The following is a 21,047-nucleotide window of genomic DNA, read 5'->3' on the forward strand; positions in this document are numbered from 1 at the left end:
AAGCGCTCTAAACGGGGGCTTTTCATTATCTGGCAACCTCCGCCCCGCGAGATGGCCACTAATTAGTTTCCCTGCTGTTTGTTAGGAGCGGTTTTAACATCCGTACCCTGGGGTGTTCTGCAGTTTCGTCGTATGTGTCCTTCAGCACCGCAGTTCCAGCACTTAACGGTGGGTTTCATCTCACCAATATTCCGTCTCAAGTCGTTCAGTTGTCTAGTTAAATCGTCTAGACGAGCGGTGACTTGATCCCCTGGCTCCTGAACTTGAGCAGCTCTGACTGGGTGGCGGTCTCGACGAGTAGCTTGCTGGGCTGCCTCGAATTTCATGGCGTACACTAAAGCGCTTTTCAAACCTTTAACATCGGCCATTCGCAGTGCTTTCTGTATTTCAGGGTTCCGGATGCCATCGATGAAATATTGCAGCGACAGAATTTCCCTCGTTTCTCTCGGGCAATCCGTAAAAGCGAGGTGGGACAGCCTTTCAACATCCGTGGCGAGTTCCTGGAGTGATTCGGTGGGCTTCTGTTGACGGGATTTTAATTGAAGTCTGCTGTAGTCCTTTAAACATTTATCGCCAAAGCGCAGCTCCAATGCGCCGGATAGAGCTTCGAAGTCAAGTCTTTGGTTTTCGGGAAGCGTCTGCAGTATATCCGCTGCGTCTGCTCGCAGAGAAGCGGCGAGATGACAGGCCTTAGCTTGGGAATCCCATCCATTCGCATCCGCAACTATAGAAAATTGGGTCTTATACACTTGCCAGGATGTCTTCCCATCATATGTGGATAGCTTCAGAGGTGGACGAGCAGGCATCGGTAAGAATTTAAAGTCATCACTCCTGCTCCCTGCCGACGCTACGAATTTCTTTAAAGTATCCATTTCTTTGGCAACTGCAGAAACTCTCTCATCAATTGTTGTTCGATTTGTTGTTTAACGGAACAAACTCTTCCTTCTATTTCTTCTTTGACTGAATCAACTCTGTAACCTATTTGTTGTTCCAAGGCCGAAACTCTGTCTTCTATTTGCTCTTTCACAGAAGAAACGTTTTCTTCAATTTGTACAACTTTAATTTCGACCGCGTCTATTCTGCCTTCCATAGCCTCAAATTTATTTTCTATTACGCAGGTAATTTCTCTTTTCATTTCGTCCTGACCAGCTTTCACCTCATCTTTAAGGAATTTCATCTCTTCCTTAACGGATTGCTGGCCCAATTTCATTTCTTCCTTAACGGATTCCTGGCCCAATTTCATTTCCTCTTTAATTTCTTCTTTAAAAAATGTTTGGCCAGCTTCCATCTTTTCTTGGAACGCAGCAAAAGCAGTAATGAGCTGTCTCAATTGTTCTTCCATCCCTCTTGTTATTGGCATTCAAATCCCACTTCTGACACCAAAAATTGTTGCGTGCGTACGGGTTCGTTATGAAATAAATGCACAAGTCCGATGAAAAATGAACAAAAATTTATTATTATCACAACAAAAATGCTTAAATTTTCTCAAGTAGTTATCTTTTAACTACTCAAATGTCCAATAGAACGTAATTCAAAACAGCTAAAGAACGCCAATCCGCGAATTCGCTACAATCAACAAGAGCAGTTTTCTAAACAACAACAAACTAAGCAACTACTACGAACTGAGATGTTTTCCTCCTTTTATAAGATTTTAAAATCACGCGCTAGAATTTTCCAGTACTTTCTCGAAATCAAAAAGAGATATTTATTTATTTAATGCACGTGCTCTTGTATTTTCAATTTTCCGGCTTAGCTTTCTTTTTATATTCGTCACGCGCTGCACTGCGCGAGAAATAAAACCATTTAATTTATAACTGAACTAACATTAGCTTTTTAAATACCAAATTCGTAACACTATGTAAGTTTTAAAAATGCTTATAACTGCTATGCAAATAAAAACTTACAAAGAACTATATGAATACATGCATTGTTTAAAAAAGAATTGATCAATAGCTGCTACCTGTTTACCCTTACGAATTTAAAGCATTTTAGCAAATTCCTTTGATTTGTAGCCTGTGTTTTTGTTGGTTTTAAACAATTTCAAAAGCATACACTAATTCTTCAAGATTAGAATCCTTTTTCCTTGTAGCACATTTCATGAATAGCTTAGACACTTTTTATTTGACAATAAACTTTCAAAACTGTTGTCAACTGAGATATAATCTGTGAAAGCTAAGAATTCCATCTACGAGACTTCATCCATCATTTGAATTCCATCTAGGAGACTGAGCCTTTTTGATTAAATTTTTCACTCTCCATGATCATGCAATTCAAGCAACAGTCAATGAATCTAGCATCATGAAAACAGCTGGCTATTGTTGCAGATATCACAGCTTCTTCTCTTGCAATACAAAAGTCACTGATGGTTGATAATAAAGTTCTATTTTAGCTTTCTTTACAAATCATCAAATATTTGATCCAAGAGTTTCTTGTGATACTATTATTTTAGATTTTTAATGCCTTGATTCATTGGCTGTAATTTAGTGGCAGCATTGGATGGTAATTATTCATCATAACTAAAATTCAGTTAGTGCAGTTTATTGTGACTTAATATAGTAACAAAACTTATTTGGGGGCAGCACTTAAAACTAGCTGCAAATTTTCTAAGGATTATAATTACATACTTAAGTTAGCATCTAATGTTGCTGACAACAGAAGGTGAATTTTAGACTCAGTCCTTGGAACTGTCATTAACTTTTTGTAGTCATAAATACACATATACACATACACACAGAAAGACTTGCATATATGTATATATATATACAGGGTGATTTGCTACCAGACTGACAAACTTCCAGGGTATGTAAGGGTTACAGAGACGACTCGGAATCACATAGGAATGCAGGGTCGCAAATGACGTAGTTGCGAGGTATGAGAAGCAGAGAAAAAGAACAGAAATAGCAACAAATTAATGGGACAGAAAACATTTTATTGAAAGATTGTACTGCAACAGATGCTAGAAATTACGACCAGAAGTTGTCAGGCTGACCTGACAGCGGGGCTCCATGGAACTCCTTACGTTCTGGAAGATTTCTCCCGGCAGTCTTGCGGTAGATGGTGCTAAACGGAAGATTGCGTGAACAGCAATCCTGCTGGAAGTCGTCACCTGCGTTCCGTTTCATGAGGTAGCATGTTATGTAGAAGTGAGGAAGGCCACCTAATATTTACCTTAAGTAAGTAGGTATTAGCCCCACACACTAACTAGAAAACTAACAACATTCTGGAATCATTCCTCGAGACGTGATGGAAATTTTCACGAGGTAGTAGGATGAACACGTATTTAAACGATGAACTGGCCAACATGCTGATCATGTATGGAGCTGCGGATTGTAACAGGCAAACGCCGCATGGCGGTTGTACCCTAACAGGCGTGCTCGACTTCACATGACCTTCGCAAGTATGAACAGAAGGTTACGTGAGATTGGTTGCTTAACGAGAGCTACGATGAATCGGCAGCAAACGACAAGGTCACCTGGCAATGAGGAGGGGGGGGTCTTATGTCTGGCAGAAGACAATCTAAGTACGAGTACTCGAGTGATAGCCCAATAAGTGGGTTTATCTCAATCCATTGTCTGGAGGATACTCACAGCAAACCAAATGAGCGTATACCATCTTCATCGCGTCCAATTATTAGAGCCTAAGGATTATCCACTCCGGAGGACATTTCTTGCATGGTTCCTGCAACAATGTGCTACAGACAGCGCATTTGCTGTGCCCGTATTGTTCACGGATTAAGCATACTTCACAGAGGCAGCCTTCTATCAGAATGAAGCTCATGTATGGGCTTCGGAGAAACTTCATCGTATGCAAGACAGCGTTTCTCGGTCAATGTTTGGGCTGGCATTCTTGGAGACTACCTCATTGGACCGTACATTCTGCCCAATCCTTTGGACGGTAGGATATACCCGATCTTCTTGCAACAAATCCTGTCAGAACTTCTAGACGCAGCCACATGTTTCTCCGTCGTAACGATTCTCCATGTGGTACCAGCATGACGGGGCTCCTTCACATTATACGACTGATGTCTGGCGAGTCCTCGACGTAACCTTTGCACAGAGGTGGACAGGTCGTAGTGGCCGGTGATCTAGTAGGTCATTGGCCTACTAGATCACAGGACGTATCATGCATGGACCTTTTCTTCTGGGGTCACATGAATGTCTGGTATACGAGGTGCCCATTCCAATGTTTGGTGTACGAGACGCCCATTCCTTCAGTTGAAGACCTCGTCACACGAATATCTGTAGCTGCCGGGAGGATACGTGACATGCCAATAATCTTCGAGAACGTAAGGAATTCCTTGCAGCACCGCTGTCAGACCTGCCAGACGACTTCTTATCGTAATTTCGGACATCTGTTGTATTACAACCTTTCAATAAAATGTTTTCTGTGTCATTAATGTGTTGCTGTTCCTGTTCGTTTTCTCTGCTTCTTTGGACTATAGCTCGCAACTACGGCATTTGCGACCCTGGCATTCCTATGTGACTTCGAGTCGTCTCTGTACCCCCTAGACACCCTGCAAGTTTGTCGGTCTGGTAGCGAATCACCCTGTATATTTAAAAGAAAGAAAAGAAAAAAAATCTAGATTTTATTTGAGCTATCTAAGACAGTTCAAATTACTGAATTATTAGACAGTTCAAATTATTGAACAGACAGTTTAATAATTTAGACAGTTCAAATTATTGAAATTTATTATTCACTTCTTAATCAATATTTTTGGGACATCAGGTTTTATTTGAATTAATCAAAATTTCAATTTTTTTTTAAACTGTTGTACAGGTAAAAGTTATTTCAACAGGTAAAAATTAATTTACAAGAAGATTTTTTAAAATAAATTCAGCTTAATATATCAAATTACTTATATTTTCTTAACTTAAATCAGCAAAATTTAATTAAAAATGAGGGCATGATTATTTTTATTAAAGCTCTCAGAGTATACTCATAGTTACCAATATAGTTGGTAAAATTTGAAAAAGAAAGTGTATGTTGTTAGTTATTTTGAAATTTTATCAAATGATGTTCATAAAAATTTTATTAGTAAGTTCTAAAATCTATCTGTCTAAGATCGTTTACTATAGCATATCCATCACATACATATTATTCTTTTTTCAATCATTCCATTAAAATACGGTAAATTTAATATTTAAATACAAATTTTCTGCCACAGCGTACACTAATTAAGGACCAAATTAAAATTTGAAAGCTATTTTAGAATTTCCCATTAGTTTGAGCATACATGCAATATGCTTTATGCAAATATTTTTTATCAGCAAATTTAGAGAAAAAAAAAAAAAAAAAATAGGAACCCCCAAAAAAGTTTAATGTGCTATTTCAAACTTTTGAATATTTACCTTTCTCATTTAATGCATCATTGTAACCCTCGCAATTCATGTTTGCAGCAGAAATATTCATATTTTAACATTTTTTTTTAAGAATGCATGAGAATATAGTAGTTTATACAGTAATTAAATCAACAAAATTTCCCTATATCATGATATTACTTGGAACCATTTAAAAAAATCAAATTCTTATTCAGGTTAATTCTCCAATATAAATAAATATGAGAAGTAAAGACTGCAATAATTCTTTCATATATTCTGTACAACAGAAAATATTTCTTTGCATGGCCCAGGAAAAAATATATTCATTCCGAATGTTCCTTATCTCCCCAGATAATTAATTCATGATGTACTCTGAGTAAATGTTTAGATACAATATTATCAAATCTGGCAAATAATTCAACAAAAATACCATTACCTAAGCATATAGTTTATCAGATTTTCCCAAAATAAGAAGTTCAATCTCCAAGCTAAAAACTGAACAATAGCAATCAAGCATTCCATTATGCTTCTTTAATGCTTAGCCACTGCAGTGAACAATGAATCAATAATCTGCTCTAATTCAAGGACAGACAATAGCTCAATATCTATTTTACAAAATTTCTAGTTTTATATTTTTTGTGTTCATAAAGATCATACAATTGTAATCATTACATCATCAACATTGACAGAAATTTTAACAATGGAAAAAATTTTAACTGGAAGAAAATGTAAATCCTTTTAAGAATGAAACATTATGAGGCCCATTGCTTAGTTTCCTGATGTAATGATTTAATGAAAACTTTTGACTTAAGAACTGCACAGAAAAATCAAATAACTTTCTGGTCTCAGTCAAACCTTTCTTTTCTTTAACTTTCTGTTCAAACATTTCCTTAATATTTCGAATTATTTAGTATCCCGTGTAAAGAGAGATTCTTTCTTGCTATTTGTAGAAAGCTTTAATTTATTTAACATTGCATTATTTAAAGAAAATTTTTTGCAGTATTTTGCATCTGGTATTATTTTACTTTTAATCAAATATATTGGAATGTTATAATTACTTCAAAGGCTAAATTTTATTAATCATACTAAAAAAAGATTAGAGAACTGCATTGAAATAAAACATGATGAGGCATAAACATCATATCACTGCACTGCAGACTAGTCAACTTATATACAATTAAAATTTAATACAGCCAGTCTGAAATTTTACACATAATTTAATTTTATGATTCTGTACCTTTTTAAGAACATGTTACCATACTTTAATCAAGCAATTCTTATAAATATGCACATATTTTAACCTCAGGTCATGGTCAACTTATATCTAATAATGGAATTTTTGTTTGATCTACTATTGTCTCATAAACATTACATTACATTAATTTTTATGACTGAGATTTAATATATATATGGTTCAGTGAAGTTTCATAAAATGAAAATTAACTAATGACATCAAAAAGCCTGGTTTCAAAACTGATAAAATATTTTTTAACATTTACTTTAATTTTGAATACTTTAGCTAGTTTTGCTATGCACAAAATTTCCCTTTCCCATGCAAATGAATGTATTGCACTATCAGTAAAGCATGTGTTGCATTACCCTATCAATTACTGCAAAATAAGTCCTGCTTAGGAGGAAGCCAAGGGCAGAGAGATATTAATAATATACAAAGGTGATACTGATTAATAGTTACTTCCCTTGACTTGGATTCGCTTCCCAGTTTTAAACTTTGATCTTAGGTATAGCTGTCTAATTTTAATAATATCGCTATAGCCTTAGAAAAAATTAATAATAGTTGAACAATAACTTTTGGCTAAATAATTTATCTTCATGTATAAACATACACATGTTGATCATTACTATGTACTACAACTATGGACAAAACGAAAAATAATTTCCGACTTCTTCATTAAACTTACCTATAGCTGGAATTACATGCTGTGACTGATGAGGATAAATTTCTTTATCACTAAGATTTTCCTCGGGTTCAATGATAATTTGACCAGCTGAATTTCTCCTTTCTACATCTAAACTATTTAAACGCCTCTGATCTGGTCCAGTGCGACTACTGTAAGAACGCTCTCTAGATTCTCGATGCATACTGGTGGGGGAACTACGTCCATGATGCTTCTCATGAGTTCTTGAATCTGAATGTGACTGAGAATGTTTTGTGCGTTGATAATCAGAGTCTCTTCCATCTCGTGGTCCATAGCGATCCCTGCGATCATCAATTCTACTTTCTCTTCTATCAGTTCTGTCATCTCTTCTAGACCGTTCCTCCCTCCGATCATCATATCTGTCATCTCTGCGATCTCGATCTCTTCTATCTTCACGTCGATCATCATGCCTTCCATCTCTTCGGTCATCACGTCTTTCATCTCTTCGATCATCTCGCCTGTCATCATATCTGTCATCCCTTCTTTCATACCTTTCATCTCGGCGATCTGAAACTCTGTCTAATCTTCTGTCATAATCCCTTGGAGACTTGCTGTCTCGAGAATGCTGTTGGGTTTTTCTGTCCTTTCGCTGCAACAACAATAATTCATTATTTAGTATTATATACACTAGAGATAAGGAACTACAGTCGAATCCTGCTGTAACGAACTTCAAGGTACTAAAAAATTGGTTTGCTATATTCAACCAGATAAAGGAAATATACTATCTAAAACACAATATAAATAATACTTACACAAATAAAAGAAAAAAAGAAAAAAGATTAATTTTGTGACATCTACTAGAAAAAGTGATTAATAAATCTAATTAAAAAAAATTTATTAAGGTTTATTCACATTTATTAGTATGCGCTGTTTATTAAATTTGTTTTTCGTTCTTTTCCAGTATCTCCTAAGTGTCTGCAAATTTATTGACTTGAAGCATTTCTCCAGACATTCACTGATTATGGCTTTTTTTTAATTGTCGAACCATTTCAGCAATGCTGTTTCAGTATCGCAATGCTCTCTCTTTCTCAACTTTTTTTTTCATATCTAATTTTTTTTCATGAGCAGAAATTATAAAACATCGGTATTTTTATACGCTACCAATTGCAGATTTGCATAAACTGTATTTCTGGCAGATCTCGATTTGGCTGCATTTATTTTGCATTTTCCGAATAATGCTCACCTTATCTTCAATGCAGAAGCTTTTTTATGTTTCCATCTCCCATGCAGATGAACTTTTTTTTTTTTTCACACAGAAAAAGAATGCAGAGAGTTTGGCCAAAGAATATGTTAAGGCTTTTGCTCTTCTGCAAAGGATGAAAAAGGAAGATACTTTCATTATTTTCGTCTTTAAAAATTCAAAAACCTTTATAAAAAATACCTGCTGTCTTGCAAAAGAATGCCCCCATGTACCCTATTCAGAGAAGAGAATATGAAAAAAATTTAAATTCAAACAAAGCAAACCAATAATAATAAAAAAAATTATTCCCTAAAAGAAGAATCAACTGTAAAGCTATAATCTCATGAAATTCACTACTTTCTCTTTTCCAGAATAGCGACAATTTCAAAATTTCTGTCATAGCATCAGCCTTGAATAGAGTTCTATCTGACAATCAAAGAATTTGAATGGAATTAGAGAACTCATTCCGGTTTTCAGTTCAATGGTCATGTACACCATAAGGTGACCTGAGATATGCTTACTGTATCCTTATTTTTCAAAAGCTGGGCATCATTTCTGTGTTGCATATTCTTTGTTTAGAACACAGAAAAAGTAGGAAGAAGTTTAAAGAAAAAATACATCAAGGTGTCTTCTTTTATGTATGGAATGTGGACTATGATTCTAATACCTTAAACATGGATGATTTTGATGGTTAGTAAATTTCTTTCATTAAACTTTGCAGAAATTCTAGAAAAAGAGAAAAATACATTTTTTTCCCGAATATTTCAATTGAAGATTTTTGTACTCTTGAAGGCTCATTATTACAGTATAAAATGGAACTAAGTATATAGGAAATTGAACAGGACGAAAAGGTTCGTTCATTATATCTAGCAGTTCATTATAGTGGGGTTCGACTGTACATATATAATTAAAGCTTAAACATAATTTAAAATTTGAAATATTAAGTAAAATTGATTTTAAGCAACATTCTGAAAGACCTCTTTACATACAAGATGGAATCTTAGAGATGAAAAAGATTAATTAATTAGCATTGCATTGAATTTTCGCTTATAACAGTACAACAGTAGAAATTCTGCATACATATGGAACTCCTGTTTCCATTATTGCATAGTTGAAAATTTAGGATTATGTGGGACATCATTCATTGTGATTTACAGTGGTACCTTAGAACCACTTAGCAAGTAAGCTTTTCGATACAAGAAAGTTTTTCAACATTTCAAGTTGGTTTCTGGATACGAACTTATTTTTGAAACACAAAACCTTTTTTTAAGTCCCTTTTTGGCCTCTATACTTAAAATTATTCCTGAGATATGAACTGTTAATATTTTTAATATTACAATGCATATACTTTTTGATATATTTTCCTTAAGTTTCAAGAAAAATACACAATTTATTTCTTAAAAATATATATGTACATATAACAGTTAATATAATTAAGACTGCTCATTCTTAATACTTAAAAATATACATAAAAATTACTGGTTAACTAAAATGCTTTGATAACTAAATTTCAACTCAGAAAATGCTAAAACCTGAAATAGCAATAGGTAGTTTATTTGCCTAGTTTTTATTGCATAAATTATGAAACCAGTTAGAGTATCATGGCCTGACAGTACTTTAACACACCAGTATTATATCATGGTTAGCATAATTTAATTATTCCTATCTAATATGTGATGAACCGTATTTGCAGTTTGTGTTTTTTAGATAAAAAAATAATAACCTGTCCCCAAAATTCTAAACCTGGGGATAGATCAACAGGCTTCCCATTAAGATAAAATAAAAAAATTGAGCAGATCAAAATGAAATAAAATAATAAGTACTACTATATCTAATATTTCTAGAAATGAGGTTTTCAAAATATCATTCACAAGTATTATAACATTAAATTAAAGAGAGCTTACGCTTTACCATATATAAGAGTACACAGGCTTTTCACAAAAATGAGGTGGCATAATTCAGTTTACGCCATTTTGCTTTTATTAAAGGCACATATTAGTACATTTTTTCACTTATCAAATAAAAAATGAGAGTATTTTTGCTTTTATAAAAATGGACATTTATTTTATTCAACGATTATGTGAAAATATCAGTATCCTTCTAAACGAGTACTTAGCTTTAAATTATATTTACATGGTGTTTTAAGAGCCCACTAAGAATTATGAGAGGGGAAAGTGTATAAACAGTTATGTATACTTTTGTATTTCAAATCTTATACACAACCCTTTTGATACAGATATGTATACAAACACAGAATATCAAGACCTTACTTGTCCTAAAAGAATTAATGATAATAAGCTGTTAATACATGATCTCCTCCTCTATTTCATGCCTTTTGAATCTCCAACGCTTGCCTAATATATCATCATTCCTACCACTATCCACAGTGCTTGCTGTCTTCCCGATTCTTAAAGTGAAATTACAGGTTTCCCTTTAAAAATTAATGTTAGCATTAATGATTCATTCATTTTGAAAAGCCTACATTTTCAAAAGTATTTCACACACACATAGTACACAAAAGTAGACACATGAAAGACATATGAAATGAACCACAAACTTATCAAGTTTATACACCCTCTACAAATATTCAGTATGTGTCCCTTCGGTGACATGACACACATCCAGACGATAATCGAGCTCATTCCATACATTTTGTAGCATTGTTGTCCAGATGTTCGTCCTGTCAATTGACCAGATTTTCGGAATACCTCAAAAAACTTATAAGGTATTTCTCCCGCCTTCTTAGTGTACTGGTCAGCACACTCGACGCTAATTCGAGAGGTCCGTGGTCCCGGCGAGGGCAATGCTCATTTTTCACATCTGCTTCTAAAAAATCCCAATGTCTCTACAGTGGCGGCCGAACTAAAAGGTGGTGAATAATGATTCTTCACCACAGGATTAGGAGATAGGGTCCTCTAAAACCTCGGTCGCCCTTTAAAAGTGAGGAGTATATAAGCTATTTCTCCCGCCTTCGTAGTGTAATGGTCAGCACACTCGATGAGAATTCGAGAGGTCCGTGGTTCGAATCCTGGCAACGGTACTGCTCATTTTTAGCATCTCCTGCTTCCCAAAACTCCTAATGTCTCTACAAGCTCTGTGGAAGATTTTGTGTCAACAGTTGCATTTTAAACCGTACCACGTGTAGCTCCTGCAACAGCTAAAGACGGAGGATTCCGTTCATCTGTTAGATTTTTGCGTCAACAAGCAGGATGCATTGGAGGACGAAGATTCTGCCACTAAGTTGATATTCAGCGATGAAGCAATGTTCCACTTATCCGGGAAACTTGGTGAAATAGTGGAAAAACTTGTAGAGTTTGTGGTTCTTTTCATATATTTTTCATCTGTGTACACGTAATAATTTTGAAAATATAGCCTTTTCAAAATGAATAAATCATTTATGCTAGCCCTGTATATTATACACTCCACGTCATAATAAATGTCACTATTCATAAAGTTATGCATTTTTTTACTGAATTATATATTTTTAATTATATAATTATTGATATGAACATCATAAATTTTATGTAAATGTCTTGACTAGACAACAATGCATCATAAATTTTATGTAAATATCTTATCCAGGCAACAAGATCGTTTTCATTTAATTTTTGAAGCATTTTCTCAACCTCCAATTTTATGGCTTTAAAAAAATTCTGAGTTTTCTTTTGTGTTTATTCAGTTATTTTTTAAAATACTCCCATGGGGAATATTCATAAGAAATGCCATTAAAAAATCGAGCATAGCTACTTTCAAGAAGACAATAACTGATAATTTAAAGAGATAATAACCAATGATTCCATCATTAATTCATTTTACAGTAAATTTTAAAATGCAGAAGAGCAAATGATATTGGTGAAACATATAACTCCTGCAAGGGTAAAGTATTAGAGTTTATCATAACTATACTACAAGAGGAAATCTTATTTTGGCAACATAAACTACGTTTGGTATGAATAAAATAGTTCACACACGAAATATATAATCTTGGACTAAAATAAAAAAATAGTATTAGTTATGCTATATTTTTTCTTTTTAATTGCACATGATATTTTAATTTCTGGACTTAATTTTGATGTACACATGCATATACACACATAAAAACATATACACATACATACACCAATACATAATAACATATACATACATTCATACATAATAACAAAATGTAAATAAAAAAATTTTCTAAACTTTTAAATATTTTATTTAAAGTAAAGGTACTTTACGTATTAACGCCACCGCACTTACATATTAAGGCTACCGCAGCAGAAGAGCAATCTTGTTGTTCGCACGCAATAATCTTTTGGATTCCTTTTTGCCTTGTTGTTTGCTGATTTTTGAAGCCATTTTTTAGTGCTATGAAAATGCGTCTTTGGGATTTGCCAAACACAGAAGAAGATGCAATTTTATATTTTCAGGAGCGAAATATTTTACAAAAAAAAAAAAAAAAAAAAAAAAAAAAAAAAAAGAAAGAAAGAAAATGTGCCAATTTGCATGATATGAAACTTTATTTTGGTTAAAGTACGTTTTGGAAATGTAATTATAGGCGTGAATTATGTGTCTTGGATATGGAGAATGAAACAAACAAGAAGGCAGGTGGACCATATCGCATTGTGAAAATTGATGAAAGTTTGTTTACTAAGCGTAAAAGTAATTGTGGTTGAGTATTACCCGAACAGTGGGTGTTTGGTGGTATATGTAGTGAAACAAAAGATTCGTTTGCTGTCACTATTCCTAATACAACTGGCTTTACACTTCTTAATAAAATTATTGAAAACACTGCAGATGGTAGCACAATTTTTTCTGAGAGTTGGAAAAGTTACCAAACAAATAGAATAGAAAAAGAATGATTCCTACATGCTAAAGTTAATCATAAGTATAATTTTATTGACCCTGATACAAGAGTTCATACAGAAATAGTTGAGAGAATGTGGGAAAGTGCTAAATGGAGGAACAAGACTACAGGGAGAGCGAGCCACCATTTAGAATCTTATTTAGCAGAGTTCATCTGGCGACAGCATCAGGTCAAAGAAAATAGAGACTGTTTTGAACCTATGTTAAACTCTATATCGGCCCATTTTCCACTAAATAAAGCGATTTTAAATAAAGTGTTTTAATTTATGATTTGTTGCAAAAATTTTAGATGTAGATAGGTGGCACTTAAAAACCGCCAAATCTGCAGCTGCGGTAGCGTTAATACGTAAGTGCCAAAGTAAAATTTGAACACAATTTTCACTTCAAAATTTATGAAATCTCTTGCTTTTAACTCTGCTACATTTTTTTGCACTATGTTCAGACTACAAAGTTATAAAATCATTCAATATAAAATTAGGAATTTAGTGATAAGAATGACACAAATTGTTCCCTGCATACAAGTTCGTAATGGATTGAATGCACAGTCGATAAAAAGTTAACAAAATTTATTCTTATTCCAAAAAATAAAACAAAATGCTGAAATTTCCACGGAGATATTCGTACAATATCACAATATCTCACAGTAGTTATATTTTAAACTACTAAAACGTTAAATAGAACACAATTCCAAGCAAAGAAAGCTAATCCGATCTCACCGTCAATTCGCTACAATCAACAAGAATTGAGTAAACAACTGAAATGAGATGTTCCTCCAGCTTTTATAAACTTTTTAAATCATGCACGAAAACATTCTAGTATTTTCTCGAGGTTTATGGAAAGCAAAAGCGTACAGTTACGAGATATATATTTATTAAACGTGTGTGCTCCTGTATTTTTAATTTAGAAAAAGGATAGCTATCTTTCTTCATAATCTGGTTCAACCAGCAATTGTCAACTCAAAATCTAGTTGTACCATCTTTCTTTTGGACCTGGACGAAGGGAGAGGCCCAAAGACTTGTTGAAGGGTCGATAACGTCGCTTTCTTGCAGTGTTCTTTAGAAGTTTTCCTACTTCGTGCTGTTTAGCGATTGGTAGACGTCTTTTATATGTTGCTTAATTGGTGGATGATCTCCCGTATCATTCAATGCTGAGCCAAATTGGTTCGACCAACATCAGAGGATAAACGGAAGAAAACATCTTGAAATTTCTGAACGAGATGTTCTGCTACATTTCTCTCTTCGTCACTTAGTTTTACATTCTGCAATAACTGTCATGCTAGGATCTCTGAAAACACAGATTCTGGACAGTTATTACTGTTTCGTTTCACGCAAGTTACTGGAGTACAGTCGCAATGCAGGCCGCAAATATTTCACCTTTTCTAATAACTTTTGCCTTATCAGTTACATTGGCAATTATCACCTGGATAGCGGTTCTCGATTTGTTGACGAGTGCCGAGACTGCTAGTACTCCTTTCGGGCTACTACAGTTCTTAGGATATTTTTTGATGTCGTACCGGAACCTTTTGTTTTCAGTTATTGATCCAGGTAGTAAAAATTCTGTTCTTGCTAATGAGATACATTCCGCAAGAGAAGAGGAAAAATGACCTTGCTTGTTTGCATTAGCAGTACATAAGTCACGTGATCATCTGCATTGTTTGCTTACAAAAGGTATACATAAGTCATGTGATCTATGAGGTCAGCGGAATGTATCTCATAGTGTGATATCGTCTTGCGTTATGATTTGGTGGATGGATTTAACCTCTTCATCTTTTATTCCAAACAGGGTTATGTCCTGAAATGATGAAAGTCGTTCTTTATTTTTAAAGATCCAAGGAAAAATTATATTTCCTTTAAAATTTCTAATCCAAGTATGCAAGGGTCTGTCATATTTTTTACATATACCGCGTGATAACAGGCAGCACTTCCAAACGTGTTTAACTTTTCATCAATGTTGATTTTATTCCCATACGTAGTCTGGTGAGCATCATGTAGGCATCAAGATTAGTTTACCTTCCATTCGTTGAGCAAAGTCTTTTCAGATGATGGTAACATTTGCTCCTATATCGATGGTCCGATTGCAGGGAACTCCATTAATATGTCACATGATGAAGGGCCTTCTCTGATTTGAATATAACCTAAAAATTTTTGTTCAAAAATAGTTAAATTATAATTAAAATTCTTGGAATGGACATTAAGGAGTTGATTTAGATTCTAAATCTAATATTCTGTCAATAAGATTGAAAATATTTTGAGTTTATTACTGCAGCCACTTATTGCAGAGATCTGAAATGCTTTAAAATGGGGCTTCTCAATAACTAGCAACCTCCACTCCGTGAGATCACCACTAATTTCTTTTGTGCGTCCTTGCTGGGGAGCGGTCTTATTTTCCGTGGCTTGGGGTGTTCTGCAGTTCCTTCGCACATGCCCTTCACTACCGCAGTTCCAGAACTGTAGGGTCAGTTTGTTGCCACTCCTGTACAGCATCAAGGCACTGAGTTGCTTGTTTAAATCAATCAACTGAGCCACTGGCTCCCGTATACAAGCAGCTCTGATTGGGTGAAGTCTACGAGTTGCTTGCTGAACCAAGGCCACCTTGAAGAGAAGGCCGGAGCTAACGTTTGATGACGTCACAGCCAGGGGCGGTTAGCCAAGATGATCTTTGATCAGTGTGCTTTCTTTTTCCCGATAGAATATAAGAAAAAAAAATATTTTTCTCTTCCAATAAGCATTAGTAACAAAAAATACTGAAGAACTGAGTACTAATCTTTTACATTTAGACGACAGGGGTGCATCTAAGGGTAGTTTCTCAAATAATATTAATTTTTGCTTGCTAATAGTAACATTTTTTGCAATACTATACTTTTGTTACCTAACATTATGTGCAGTTTAATAGCATTAAATACTACAAAATCAAATAGTTCTACACCGGTTAAAATGGAAAATTATACCAAATTTTTAACGCAGTGTGAATTGCATTCAAAATTAAATCATAACTAAATATTTTCACTTATTTTCAAGCAATACAAAAAACTATGTTTTTGCTCTCTCATATAAAAAAATTACCCAGAAATTCGAAAGCTTCAAAAATTTATGTTTCAGATTTACTCAAAGGACTGACATTAAACAGAAAGTTATGCTTTTCAGATAAGTTTTCTCATTATTTACATATAATTGTTTATATCATATAATTTTAAGATGACAACATGTTACTTTTTAATTAATCTGGAAACATAGCAAAATAAATGCATTCCATTTCTTCATTATTTAATTTACACATAGATTTTCATTCATATAAAATGAATACAAAATCTGAGGCCATTCTTTTAGATGTAACTTCATAATATACAATACACATTATTCTCATTTCTTCAAATTTTGACATTCACAAATGCATGCAGAAATATGCATACACACACATATATATATATAATATTTTCCAGAATAGTAAATATACGTATATTATTAAACAAATTAAAATCTAATATACTTATTACTTCATACTGAATATCAAAATAAAAACACCCACCAGTTATTTATCCTTGAATAATTTTCACTAAATACAAAAATTTAAAGCTTATTTACACGTGCTCAATAAATATTAAAAACATATTGATTCTTTTTGCATTTGTTATTTATAGACACATATAGAAAGATATTCAATGTAAAAATTTGCAGCAATTAAGAAATATTCATTTTCATAACAAAACATTTGTTTCATAAATTTCAGATATTACATTTAACTGAAGTTAATATAAAGGAATAATAATTTGCCTAACATAATTAATATTTTTATTGTAATAGGTTATGAAAAAACATTGTAACTATAGTATTAACCTTATTAATGTATACTCACCAAAGCATGTTAAACAAGTGGCTCCAGATTACTGATATTAAATTACTGTATTAATAAAGATTGGTTTTCCCTTTTCTGGGGTTTTACTTACTTTTTAAAGCGATCATTACGAACTTTAGTATAATTATTCAATAAAATGTTTGAAATTGAGGATAAACATAACCGTTGTAATTTACCAATTTCCATTTTACATGAACATATTAACTGTATAGATCCAATATTCATGAGATCTAGTTTTTCTTCAGAAAGCTGTATCAATAAAAGTTTTTGGTTGTTGGCACATAAAAGTCAGTTTCATAATGTTGTGAAATAAGTCCCTGAAATATCTGAAATGTAACTGCAATAATGTATACAACAAATTCAGTAGGCCACAATAACTCACCCCCCCCTCTATCCATGCACTCCAAATAATCTGAAAGATTATTTTCACATTCTAAAACCTTATCAGAATGTAGAATATTTTTGCATTTTTGAACAATTTGTTTTATTAGAGACTTTTCGAGCCACATATCCACCTATATAAATTAATACTCTCATATCTTTTTCCGTTATTTTAAATGTTTGTGAAAAGGAAATAATTTCATTAAACTTTTCAGTGCTACATTCAGTACTGTTGTCTGAATCATCATTATCCGTTTGTAATGTCTTTATTGTGAACTCCCCGTTTTTTGAAGAATTCAATTTCATCTAGCTAATTAATTGGAAATTCTTTTCAGATTCTAAAGCCTGAGTCAGTGAAATATGGTAATTTGCACCACTCATTTGGCGATATTGTCCAATCTTGCCTCCAAATTGTCTGTTTGAAATTTTCCATACAGCACATACTAGAATTTTAAATTCTTTAATAAATAATCCGAAAGCTGGATAAAAGTTGTGGTTGTATGTTTCAGTGCATGGTATGTTTCTCTGGTGAGTCGACCAACAGTTTTTCCGGACTTTTCCCTGTCATCACCATTCCATTTTATCAACCATGTACAAAAATTTTCGAGAAATTTAATTTTATCATCATTAATTGAAAATACTGGTTCACGATTCGGATCTGCTAAATGTAGTCCCTTCCACGGATGTTTAACATTGACAATACTCCACCATTTCAAAATTATTTCTATGAAATATTTTGTTCCTCTAACAGTTTCTCCATATCCTGTTTTGTTTTCTTTTAATTCGACATGTAATGCTTCAACAGTCTTTTCATCAAAAAGTTTAACGGCAGTAGAAACATTCTGCCGTTCTAAAGAAGTTGGATATAGAACTTTTTTCGAAAGAGCTGGAGCTATTTTTATAGAATGCTGTTGCTCTATGTTATATATAGTTTTTTTCAGATGCAATAGACTTGCACAGTACAACTTATTATCTGTATCATCATTTTCAAACATTTTTCGGTTAACATAGTTGTTGTCGGAAATTATGGAAACAACCTCAAAGCCACAATCATGAACAAATTTTAACACCTGTAAAGTTTGAATTTTTAAATCGTTTGGCTTGAGATTATGGACAGGAAACATTGCACAAAAGGTACAAAGTCTTTTCTATTAATTTTACTAATCCATGTTTTACACAGCATATCATCTTTGAAGAACTTAAAAGTTGTAATATGATCTTCGTTTGCATAGTAATTTGACTTGCATCCCGGAACGCTACATTATCGCGGCATCTGTAAAAATTCAATTAACACTGTATGATGCATCTTAATGAAATAATAACTAAAGGGAAAGGAATTACAGTGAATTGTTTAATGCTGTATAATAAATATACTGTAGAATATAATTATTAATACACTCCTATTAAAGCTTAGTGACTGTACAAAATATATGTACAAACTCCAGGTCAATATTTTTTAACTTTCAAGAATTTTTTTTAATACTATTATTCTTGTCTAATTTAGAAGAAGGAATCATTCCAATAAAGCATTACAAGATTCGTGTTTGATGCATAGTTTGAAAATGAAAGATACAAAAGAAATTTACTAGATTGTTATAATATCTAACATGAGTGTTATGGCATATGTAATAAATATGTATTAGACCATGAATGAAAATGGGGGGATCTCTTTAGCTTTCGTTTATCATAAAAGTGTTTATTTTGAATCATTACCTAACTTTAAAAAGTACAGGTCAAACAGAATTAATTAAAAGAAAACATTAAAGTGAGCTAGTAAATATACTTAACTTTCGATACATCTTGCTAAAAGTTGAATTTACTACAGTTAAGGAATAGTTAATGCTACATACCTTCTAGATTTTAATCGTACGTACGCTCTGCTTACACTCAACACTGTTTTGGAGAGGGCATAGACACTGTTACTACCATTGCCCTCGCTCGTGACGTCACAGCAGGGGAGACCCCTTTGGATTGGGCCTTCTCTTCAAGATGGCCTTGTGCTGAACTGCCTCGAATTTCGTGGCATACACTAAAGCACTCTTTAAATCGTTGGCATTGGCCATTCTCAGCGTTTCTGTGTTTCAGGATCTCAGTTGTCATTGACGAAGCTAATGCAGAGACAGGATTTCCTTTGTTTCTGTTGGGTAGTCCGAAAAGGCGAGATGAGACAGCTTTTCAGCATCAGTGGCGAGCTCCTAGGTTGGCAAGATTGTAACTGAAATCTGCTAAAATCTTTTGACCGCTTCTTCCACTGAAACGCGACGGATAGAGCTTCAAAATCTAGCCTCTGGCTTTTGGGAAGAGTTTGCAAGATATCCTCCCCGTCTGCTTTTAGTGAAACATCGAGATGTCAGGTCTTAGCTTGGAAATCCCATCCAATTACATTTGCCTCTACAGAGAATTGTGTCTTATACAATTACCAGGAGCTCTTTCCATCATAAATAGACAGCTTTAGAGAGGGTCGAGAAAACACGGTAAAAATTTAAAACCATCAGAATTGCTTCCAGCTGTCGCTATGAATTTCTTCAAGCCGTCAATATCTTTGGGGATAGCAGAAACTCTGATCAATTCATTGTTCGACATTAGAAACTCCCTCCTCGATTTGTCGTTCAGCAGCAGGAACTCTTTCTTCGATTTGTTGTTCGGCAGAAGAAACTCTTTCTTCAGTTTCTCGAACTTTATATTCAACAGTGTCTATTCTGCCTTCCATTGATTCGAATTTGTCTTCTATTATATCAGTAATTTCTCTTTTCATTTTCTCTTAACTTGCTACAGTATTGATTCTTGAACTGATTTGATGGTCCCTTCCATCTCTTCTTGTCCCACTTTTATATCTTCTCTAACAGAGTTGAAGGCTTCTTTCATCTTTTCTTGGAATGCAGCAAAGGCATTCACCAGCTGCCTTAGTTGCTCATGCATCACTTTTGTCACCAGCATTCAGGGGCGTAGCTAGAGCTTCCAGCGCCCAGGGACAACTGAAGAATTTGCGCCCCTTTCTGTGTGCCAAGGATGGAAAACATTTCATTAAAAAATTTCGTGGCATCAATTTGGTGCCCCTTGGATGCTGCGCCCGGGGACAGATGTCCGCCCTTGCCCCACCCTAGCTATGCCACTGCCAGCATTCAACCTCACTCCTGACTCCAAAAATTGTTGCTTACGTACGGATTGGTAATAGATTGAATGCATACAGAACCGATAATAGCTTGATAAAAATTTACTTTACCAAAAGACACACTTCAGTGTTTTGGAACTTCCCACAACAATACTCGTACAACTCTTCACAGAATAAAATCAGTAGTTACACTTCAAACTACTAAGAACGTTAAACACAATGCAAAGCGCATTTAAAGATACCTACATATTCCGAACTCACGCTGAACTAAACAACTAAGAAGCTAATGCTCTCCCCGGTTTAATATAGTTTTCCCCTGCCCGCCTAGCAATCTCTACAACTTTCCACTTCTCGAAATTACTGGAAGGCGAATGAGGGCCGTAAAGAGTTACAGTTATATTATGTGGACATTTATT

At 34.0% G+C, this 21,047-nt stretch overlaps 1 protein-coding gene and 1 long non-coding RNA gene across 7 annotated transcripts in view; one reads left to right on the forward strand and one right to left on the reverse strand.

The window, feature by feature from the left end:
* Positions 1-21,047, forward strand: part of LOC146997140 (uncharacterized) — a 269,052-nt gene that overhangs the window by 103,342 nt on the left and 144,663 nt on the right. The gene's annotated exons all lie outside the window — the stretch shown is intronic.
* The window catches only part of LOC118188568 (RIMS-binding protein 2-like), a 481,985-nt gene that overhangs the window by 79,995 nt on the left and 380,943 nt on the right, over positions 1-21,047 (reverse strand). For all 6 annotated transcript variants that reach the window (XM_085816767.1, XM_085816768.1, XM_085816770.1 and 3 more), the window contains one exon: positions 7,238-7,844. In XM_085816767.1, coding sequence (XP_085672893.1) covers positions 7,238-7,844 — 607 coding nt within the window. The remainder of the gene's footprint in view (positions 1-7,237; positions 7,845-21,047) is intronic.

The sequence above is a fragment of the Stegodyphus dumicola genome, chromosome 5 (genome assembly GCF_044657685.1).
Source record: "Stegodyphus dumicola isolate Sdum_Otavi_A_Nest chromosome 5, ASM4465768v1".
In the NCBI taxonomy this organism is placed as follows: Eukaryota; Metazoa; Arthropoda; class Arachnida; order Araneae; family Eresidae; genus Stegodyphus; species Stegodyphus dumicola.